We start from the raw sequence: 10,895 nt of genomic DNA, 5'->3' as shown, positions 1-10,895 counted from the left end.
GACTGACTGACGGACGGACTGACGGACGGACTGATGGACGGACTGACGGACAGACAGAGGTAAAACAGTATACCCCCCCCCCTTTTTTTAAAGCGGGGGTATAATAAAACGCTTGGTTCTAGATTTCTCAAATAGAATTTCGTGAAAGTAGACTCTCTACTCCAGTCTGCTGCCTCCATGATGGATTTCATAGATGACCCATTAAATAGGGCCAATGAAGGACCATTAGCTGTTGTCATGGTTGTACTATGTGCCTTGACAGACTTATTTTTGTCATTATATGCCATTTGGATGGTTTGGCCAATCCAATTCGAAATTGTCTGACTAGAGACCGGGTTGTGCGGACTATTTACACTTAAAAACAATTTACTGTTACTTCTGTCACAATTACGGAAGTTATCTGTCATTTTCATATAATAAAACAATGACCTTTTCGGATTCAATAATTTGTTGTCCTTAAAACTTGGAACAAATATTTTCGAACCATTATGTCCAGGACGATCCTGCTTTGAAAGGCCTTCTCTAATGAAAAACACACCAGTACTATGTACACTAATATTACCATCTCCTATTCTCAATGCTTGAAGATCACTACAGCGTCTGAAAGTAGTAATAGCGAATAAGAAAATAGTTTTCCAAGTAACATATTTTAAAACACTGTTTTTCATTGGTTCAAACGGACTTTTTTGTAACATGTCTAAAACTTTCAGAAGATCTCATTCTGGTAAAAGTTTAATTTTAGGTGGTCTTGAATTGAATACACCTTTTAACAGTCTTATTATGTATGGATGTTGGCCTACAGGAATTTTGTCTATAGGTGGTAGCACTGTAGATAACATGGACCTATATCCAGCTATTGTTCTATATTGAAGTCCCCTAGTGAACAGACCTGTCAAAAAATCTGCTAACTCTGTCAAAGAGGTAGTATAGGGATCAATTTCCCTTTCATTACACCAGCTACAGAATTTTTTGAATTTGCCAGAATAATCTTTTTGGGTTCCTGTCCTCCATGAGGCAGACAATAATTGTCTAGTGTCCTTAGAAAAGCCTCTCTTTTTAAAGAGTCTGTTGATAGAGGCCATACAGTTAGATTGAATATTTCTGGATTTGGATGATAAATCCTTGATTCTGGCTGGTGTAAAAGATTGCTTTTGATTGGAATTTTTAAAGGGTAATCTACTAGTAATTTCAACAGGTCTAGGTACCAAGGTCTTCTTGGCCAATGCGGTGCTATTAGAAGAATTTGACACCTGTACTGGGACATGTGTTGTAGAATTTTTGGTATTAGGCATATTGGAAGATATGCATACCCGAACAGGTTCTGCCATGGAATCGACAGTGCGTCTAGAGCATAAGCTTGATTGTGAGGAAACCATGTGCAAAAAATCTGAGTCTGTTTGTTGTGGATTGATGCAAACAGATGTATTTTTGGTGAACCTAGCTTTAGGAATATTTTTTGTGCTATAGATTTTTCTAGTGGCCAATCACGTGTGTCTTATTTTGTTTCTTGACAATAAATCCGCTAGAATGTTTGCTTTGCCCGCAATGTGGGCTACTTTCAATTGAATCTGATGATCAATTGCCAAATTCCATAATTCCCAAGTTTTTAGACAAAGAATCATTGATTTGGTCCCCCTTGACGATTGATGTATTGTACCACCGTTGTGTTGTCGCACCGAATTAATACATTTCCCCCCTCAGTTGGGATAAGAAGTGTTTTATCGTTCTTATCACTGCTTCCATTTCTAAGCAGTTGATATGGAGTTTACGGATAGGTTCCAAGTTCCTTGTGCTATCTGAGTCCCCATGTGACCTCCCCAACCCACTGATGTTGAGGCATCCGTTGTCATATTGGCATGGGTTTCCCAATGATTTAATGATCTCCCCTTTTTTATGTTGGTTTGATTTAACCACCATTTTAGATGGCTTCTTAAATGTGCAGTAATTGGGACTTTGAACTCCAGATTCTGAGAAACTGGTTTCCAAAATTTCAACAGATGTATTTGAAAAGGTCTCATGTGTAATCTTGCATTGGGAATTATTTCTAAGCAGGATGATATTATCCCTAGAAGAAAATCTCTGGCTTTTACTTGATTTTGAAGGATTATTGCTTGGGCTGAAGTTATTAATTTGGACGTTCTTTCCAATGTTGGCAAAACGATCCCAGATCCAAAAAAAAACATTGCCCCTAAGTATGTTATCTGTTGTGATGGATCCAAAGTGGACTTTTTAAAGTTTATTATGAATCCTAGTTCGACAAGGAGATTGAGTACTAATTCTCGATCTAATATTATTTGACCTTTTTCCTGATTCAGAAGGAACCAGTCGTCTAGGTAGACAACCAGTCTTATGCCCCTTGACCTTAGATGGGCAGCTACTACTGCAACAATTTTTGTAAAACCTCTTGGGGCTGAGGTTGGACCGAAAGGTAGAACCTTGAACTGAAGAGCTCTCCCGTTTTTTAGACAAAACCTCAGAAATTTCTTGTGGGTTTTGTAAATTGGGACGTGTAAATATGCGTCCTTTAAGTCCAGACTGATTCCCCAATCTCCTTGATTCATCAGATTGAGAACCGTAGAAAGGGAATCCATTTTGAAATGTTGTTTTCGGAGATACTTGTTGGGGGGTTTTAAGTTTATTACTGGTCTCATGTCCCCTGTTTTTTTTTGGGGGGGGGACAAGAAAAAATGTGCTGTAAAAACCGTTTTCTAATTCGTTCAGAGGTACATATTCTACAGATTCCTTTTGTGCTAGCTCTCTTACTTCTGTATCTAAAATATCTAGATCTTTTGCAGATACACAGGAGTATTTTATTCCTGTGTTCTTTGGAATCTCTAAGAATTCCAGTTTGTAACCCTCTTTTATAACAGAAAGCACCCATTGATCGTTTGTTATTTGCTCCCATTTTTTCAGAAAATAAATTAGACGTCCCCCAACAGGTATCTCCGGATGACAAGCCATGATATTGCTTACCTTTAAATAGTCATTTTCTTTGTTGGTTTTTTCCCTGGTTGCCCCATGAGGGACAAAAATTAGTTCCAGATTTCTCAAACTTATTGTCACTCTTGTCAGGTCTTGAAACAGTGCTTGTTCTCTGAAAAGAACGCTGAGTACTTGGAGTAGATTTAAAACTGTTCTGATTAACATATTGCTTTACACGTTTTGCTTGCCAATCACTAGAAGCAGCGTTTTTTTCTTTTACCTAGAAAAGACCAAGGTTAATTTCCAATATGTAACTCAGGAAGTAATTCCTTAAGTTGTATGTCTTTTTCTATCCTATCTTTCAAGGTTTGTTCACACTTGTCACCAAACACTCCACTGCTTGAAAGTGGTAAAGAAATTAAAGAATTTTTAAGTTCTTTTATATCATTTAACCCAGTATCTTCCATTACTAGTTTTCTTCTAATAAGGTGATGAAAAGCACCTGCTCTTGCAACCTGATCAACACTTTTTGTTGACATAGCAAAGATATCACGGACTTGTTGTACTGCCCTATCCATATTCACCTCTTTGTCTAATAATGTTTCTAATAATGTACCTAATGCCTGTTGCATGTAAGACGATGAAACAATACCCATTTTTGCAGCAGCTTGTCCTTGATAAGCCAATTTTTGTACTGATTTTAGATAAGGTGTATATAAAGACTTTTTCTTATTAGACACTGTAAAAGCTTTTGGACCATGTTTTTTAACTAGTAGGTCTGATGTAAAGCTATCTAGACTAGGTATACAATGTTTTTCAGAACTTTCATGTACTGGGAAACACAACTTATATTGCTCATTGTATACAGTTATCTTTTCTGGTTTTTTACAATGCCATGATCCAGAAAGAATATCAATCTGACTTTTGTCTAAAACAAGTCCAACTGACTTAGAAACTGATTTAGTTTTGGCGTCGTCACCAAATAACTGTTTAAGATTGTCAATACCAGAGTCTGTTTCCTCAGTTTCTTAACACTTTAAATATTTACTGAACCTAGCTACAGTATTATGGTTTTCATTGTCACTTCTCATTGAAGTCCCATCTTCTTCATCTGAGAATATCCCAATGTTAAGTCTCTCTGAATTACCTGGTGTCAGAGACATAACATCTCCATATAAATTTTCCTCTGCCTCATTATCTGTAGGCAAATTTACATCAGGAGTTTGTGTTTCTTGTAAAGGTCTGCGAGCTCCCGAAGAGCCGCTATCCTGTTGATTACAAGCAGAAACATTTTGTACCTGCTCACCCGAAGTGCCAGGGTTTTGACTAGTTTCCATAAAATTACAAATTTTATCTAACCTTGAATCAAATTGGGCAAACCTGCTTTCCCATTTCTGTTCTAAGGCGTCTAGTTGGTCGTCCTTTTTCTTAGTAGACCTGCTTTTGCTCTTCTTAGATGAAGAAGAAGAACGAGTACGAGCCGCCATCTTTGTCGTTTCGTTCGCGTCAGTTGACAAACTGGGACGTTCCTGCAAAACGTCGTCTTCGCTATTTGAACCGTTCAAAGCGACTTCTGCCATAATGTCAATTATTTTAAGACTTCTAAACTCATAAACTAAATATTTCAATATATTTTCTCAGAGCGAAAACACGACCGGCTGGATTTTCCCCGGAAAGAAGATTGAGATTCTAAGCGCTTAACTGATATAGATGTAGATGATTTTTAAAAGATCAGCTAAGTGCTTGAGCGAGATAAGACCAAATACCGGAGAGAATATCCAATTATGTAAACCTATCAGGTAAGTGTAACAGAGTGAATATAAAACTCCACTTCAGTTCTTAAATGACGGAAATAGATTTATCGGAATTCAGAGAATTCTCGCATTTTATCAAAACTGGGAATTCCCTCTGACGTGTTTCTAGATTTATAAAAATACTAAATATAAATACTGCTTAATTCTGATTTTCCGTGTTGTTTAAAACACGCATATAAGTCAATGGAATTATCAAACATGAAGATTATGAAAAGAACATTATAGGAAACTTGTTGAAGTTCAATCCCTTTGTTTGTTTTTACTTTTTAAAGCAAGACAATCATAAGAATCTGAGATGTTCTTTAATGTTTAGAATAAAACGATTGACGTGAGGGCAATGCTCTGTACCACCGGTATAAGTCTACAGATTGCTTGAAAGCAATCGTATCCCAAAAATAATATTTTGAAGAATCTATAAACACCTTGACACGTAGATATTCGCAACAACTATTAAAAACATGTAAAAATGTCGACTTTCTTATTCGATAATGAAAGTATAACACCTAGGGTCAGTCATTTGGAATTGCATGAGATATACAAACTTGCCAGGGACTTCAAACTGTGAAGTTTATCAGTTGTGTTACTTGAGATCCCCTCGAATCTGATGCAATTTTCGAGTTGTACTTTAAGGTGGCAACTTATTGAATGGGTCCACATATAAACGAAACGTGTTGGCAAAATGAAGTATATCGTTTAAATTTAATTAGATAATGAACATGTTATAGCAACATAATACATCTGTAACCATGGCATAGCTTTGAAACTGTGCGACCGAAGTAAGGCATAACAAAATATTATCAGAAAGAATTTATAAACAACTTGGCATAAATATTTATAACACTTTCTTATCCGATAATGAAAATATAACACCTAGGGTCAGTCATTAAGAATTGTGTGAAATACTAACTTGCAAGGGACTTCAAACTGTGAAGATATTCAGTTGTGTAACTTGAGATCTAGGGTTGAACTTTAAGGTTGCACATAACACTATTTGGAGATAAAAACGAGGTGAACGTAAAAAAAAAGTAACAGCTTCATAATGATAAAAAGTAGTGTCCTATGAATTTTTTGCAATAAAGTATGTGTTCAAATTTGTGAAAGTTTATATCCTTGTCAAAGTAAGTATTTTGTCAAAATTTAATGAAAATAAATTTTCATCAAGGTGTTTAGTACTATCGAAAGATATCTATAACGAGTCGAAAAATGATGATTCAACTGTTCGCAATAGTCATATCTACATGTTCGTCAATATATGAATATTCATGGGTGATTTTTAATATTTGATTCTATTGGAATTTCTTGATGTCATAGTCCATGATTCATGGGGTCTATCTGAGGTCTTTCTTTCTAGTCGTTTTGAGAATGTGTATACAGTTATCAAATTAAAGGTACCAGGATTATAATTTGATACGCCAGATGTGCGTTTCGTCTACATAAGACTCATCAGTGACGCTCAGATCAAAATAGTTATATATAACTAATTGTAATGAATTATAACTATACAGAAAAAAAAAAGAAAAAAAAATTCTTAAGAGGTAGAGATTTCCAGGTTGAGCATTAAAAGAGGGGCATAAATCCTGATAATTATATACATAGCCAGGCGAATTTATTTTGGACTCTTCTCTTTTCTCTATGAATCCACCACTGGTTTCAAAGATATAAACTCATGATCTATGGTAATGTACTTATGTAGTTTGATAAATAAAAAATGACGTAAAAATGTTCAATTGTTACACAATTAGGCAGCCAGGTCAAAGTGTGGTAATGTTCATTGTCAGCTTCAATACATTTCCAACTTAAACAATGAAGACTAACGGATAAAACATAAATGGCATAGTTGTTTATTTATATACGATTAATCTGTCATACAATCATTATTCTATACAAAATAATATTTTTTATAACTGTAATGAATAAAACTTCTGGCCATTTTCTTTGAACAATTTTTCTTTATCTTCATCAGAAAGGGATGGCAATAAGTCATTTAACAAGCTGTATACATCCACATATTTACAACCAGCTTGTGAACACACTGGCCAATCCGAACCATACATACAACGGTCTATACCAAAACATTGGATTACGTGCTGTAAATATAAGAGCTCAGATTAGAAAAAAAGCACAGATTATAAACTTCGAACATGCATGAAAAAATAAATGAAGGATCGAATGGATTGATATTGTTTACTGTTGATTCCTCATTATACATCAAATACCATTTTTCATACATATCGTGGTTACAGGTTCACCACTAATTTAAATGTTAAACGGTGTTCAAATTTCGATGAAAATACTTTTTTTTTGAATCTACGAACATGTGTACCTACGAAAATAAATGAATCAACATTAACAACAATCGACAATTAATGCATGAATATTCAGAACGAATGCATGTAAAGTTGCAATATCCTGATTTTAAATAAGATCGATTGTGAATGTGTTGAGTGGTAGAATACATGGTATCAATCTGCTGACAGCAGATCACCTCACATGGTCACATTATCTTCAGGGGTCTCATGGGGGTTTCATTGGAGGGGGTATAATACGCATCACGCTTAGACCCTGATGAGACCCATTCTGTACTCTGGTCCGTCATGTCTTTACTCTTAAACATGTTAAACGTTGCTTGCTCAGTATAGAACAGCAGCAAATAGCATCCTTTTACGGTCTTAAGTTTCAGCAAGTAGATTGAACATAAGACCTCCCGTATTCGGAACAGCATGCACACTATCCAAGTTAGTTAAAAGACAGATAACCACATAATTCAGTTAATTTTTTCCTGTTTAATTTGATACAGTTAATAGAAATAGACTTAAGTGTTTTTAGTAATTTTGAACAAATTTGACCAAGACGCGGAACATTTGATGATAGCTTGAAATAACCCATTTGACGATGGGGAGATATATTTTAACAATGGCACACCGCCATCCTAAAGCAGGTCATAGAGATCACAGTATGCAAGGATTTAATTGTGCACATTACTAATCAGTATTTCGTCTACTCTGCTTCGTTGTGTTATAGTCTAGTGTGATGAAAGACAAATACCGATGAGGGTTAATTATCAACCAAACAGCAACGCAACAAAAATATCAAAATGATATTTCATAATTGTGTTTACATCATATTAAATCAATTTACCATATAAAAAATATTTGCAAAAATTGGTGTGTTTATTTTGATAAAAGCTGTTTTCCTAACTAAAACATGATATTTAAATATTTTTAAAATATCTTTTAATAAAAGATGTGGTAAGATTGCTAATGAGACAATTCTAAACAGGAGACCAATTGACATGGAACTTAACAACAATAGGTCACTACACAGTCTTAAACAACGAGTAAAACCATACCGCATATCACATATAGTCAGTTGTAAAAGGCCCTGAAGTGACGCATGTTAAACAATTGAAGCGAAAAAATGTATGACATGATTTATATTCAAAATAATAACCAAAAACACATAGAGTATTGTTCTTTATTGCTTTTATTAGCTTTCAACGTTTAAATATTTAGTTTTGGAATTGAAAATATTTTGGCCTGGAGCATGACTGGATACAAATAAACAGCTGCGCCATGAGCTCATTATACACCCGACGTCTTGTGTGGAAGTTTTATGCAATAATCATCAATAGTTTCTGAGAAAATCTTAAGCAATAACCATTTATTGTTTTTGAGACACGGCGGGACATGTGAAACCCCCACCCTGTTTTTTTTTTACAAAAAACTAAATATCCCTAAAATAAAATTTTGAATCAAACCAAATTTAGATTAATATAACAAAGAAGTGTGTAAAGTTTTAAGCAATAATCATAAATCGTTTTTGAGATACGGCGCAACATGTAAAAACCCCCTCCCCCTTTTTTACAAAATACTCAATAACTCAAAAATGAAATTTTGAATCATCACCAAAAAGTATACAGATCTTTAGATTAATATAACAAAGAAGTGTGTAAAGTTTAAAGCAATAATCATAAATCGTTTTTGAGATACAGCGTGACATGTAAAAAAACCCTCCTCCCTTTTTTACAAAATACTCAATAACTCAAAAATGAAATTTTGAATCATAACCAAAAAGTATACAGATCTTTAGATTAATATAACAAAGCAGTGTGTAAAGTTTTAAGCAATAATCATAAATCGTTTTTGAGATACGATGCGACATGTGAAAAAAAATACACCCCTAATTTAGTTACAAAGTGCCGTAACTCAAAACGTTTAAATCTTATTTTCACCAAAAAGTATACAGATCATTTGACCATTATAAGAAACAACTATATTAAGTTTCATGAAATTTGGATAAGTCGTTCTCAAGTTACGGTGCAACATGTTTACGCCGGACAGACAGACGGACGGACAGACAGATGGACGGACACCGGACATTTGTATACCATAATACGTCCCATCAAAATTTTGACTGGCGTACAAAAATTGACAAAGAGTGCAGCTGGTGCAAGTAAATGTATTTCGTTAATGTTATTACATGTATGGCAGGAACTCAGAAAAAACACCAATGGTAAATAGTAACTTGCATCATGATTAGTTGATTTGAGAGGTCCTTATACATGATAATTGTCTCAACTATTGTAACTTACGTCAACATATGGTTGGAAGTCTTCTTTCTTCCAATGTTTTAGATCTCCTTCATTTACTAGTCCAGATCTATAAAACATTTTATTTATTTTTATTTCATTCGTTTGCTACTTGATAACTATATCTGTTTGATTTTCATGTTATAATACTTTAACAAGCCTTCATCATTGCCTCACACAATATAATTGTTTCATATGTCTGCAACGCGAAGGTTTCAAACAGTATAGATAGGAGTATTCTGGAAATGCATAGTGTCTGTTCTGATATTTCATTTCATTGTTTGATTATTCAAGTGATTGATTTTTGGTTGCTTATTCCATGCATTAGGAATCTAACCATACATTCTGAAACTTACATTTTACACCATATCCTACATGTACTAGGTAACTTACATTTTACACCATACAGTGAGAAACTTTTTCATTTTACACCATACAGTGAGAAACTTTTTCATTTTACACCATACAGTGAGAAACTTTTTCATTTTACACCATACAGTGAGAAACTTTTTCATCTTACACCATACAGTGAGAAACTTTTTCATTTTACACCATACAGTGAGAAACTTTTTCATTTTACACCATACAGTGAGAAACTTTTTCATTTTACACCATACAGTGTGAAACTTTTTCATTTTACACCAAACATTTGGAAACTCACATAATTTTTACTCCATACATAAGAAATCTTACATTTTACAACGCACATTTGAAAACTGTCATTGTAATGTTACATTTATCATTCCACAAAAGTGAGGGATTTGGCTAGCCATAAAACCAAGTTCACTCCATTATTTTTTTCTTAAAATGTCCAGTACCATGTCAGGAAAATGGCAGTTGTTATCTTTCAGTTTTCGTTTCTCTACATGTGTTGCATTGTAGGTTTTTTTTTTTGTTGCACTTCATTGTTTCTGTTGTTTCGTCGTGTTTTCCTCTTATACATGTAGGTGATGTATTTCCTTCGTTTTAGTTTGTAACCCGGATTAGTTTTCTCTATCGATTTATGATTTTTGAACAACGGTATACTACTTTTTGCCTTTATAAACATTTTACACCATACATTAGGAAACTTACATTTTACACCATACATTAGGAAACTCTGCAATAGCTGCTATTTCCTCTTTCCAAGGCGACATTTTTCCATCTTTGACGTAGGGTTTAGCAATATGATCAACAACAAACTTTAATCTGTATAAAATTAAATTATGAAAAAAGCAGTACAGGTAATCATATAATTAAACTAGAAAAAATACCAAGTGTAACTAAACGTTTTAAGGCGAAGTGTACGTAATTAAACTACACAATGGATTTTTTTTAAATTTTACATGTAGATTCTGCTTGTAAAAATAAATCAGAAAATAAAATAAAAAAAGGGGGTAACCGTTTTCGTTTTTGAGATACGAGCTGTTGAAGTTAACAGCATCATACACCAAAATTACAAAGGATATATAGGGAAAATCGTGAAATTCGGCAGAAATTGTTACATTTCCAAGATTTTCTATTATATTAGACAATCGATTTTTTTTAAAATTTATGAGACGATTCTAAAATGTCTGAGGAATCGATTGGTG

The 10,895-nt window shown here is 34.1% G+C and overlaps 1 protein-coding gene across 1 annotated transcript in view; it reads right to left on the bottom strand.

The window, feature by feature from the left end:
* Positions 1–6,561: 6,561 nt before the first annotated feature.
* Positions 6,562–10,895, bottom strand: part of LOC143063057 (L-fucono-1,5-lactonase-like) — a 41,676-nt gene continuing 37,342 nt past the window's right edge. Inside the window, exons 6-8 of the mRNA XM_076234979.1 lie at positions 10,399–10,512; positions 9,328–9,394; positions 6,562–6,823 (exon numbers count right to left, since the gene is read on the bottom strand). Of these exons, the coding sequence (XP_076091094.1) occupies positions 6,635–6,823; positions 9,328–9,394; positions 10,399–10,512 (370 nt within the window). The 3' untranslated portion in view covers positions 6,562–6,634. The remainder of the gene's footprint in view (positions 6,824–9,327; positions 9,395–10,398; positions 10,513–10,895) is intronic.

Source organism: Mytilus galloprovincialis, chromosome 2 (genome assembly GCF_965363235.1).
Source record: "Mytilus galloprovincialis chromosome 2, xbMytGall1.hap1.1, whole genome shotgun sequence".
Taxonomy (NCBI): Eukaryota; Metazoa; Mollusca; class Bivalvia; order Mytilida; family Mytilidae; genus Mytilus; species Mytilus galloprovincialis.
This window is presented reverse-complemented; position numbering and strand designations above follow the sequence as displayed.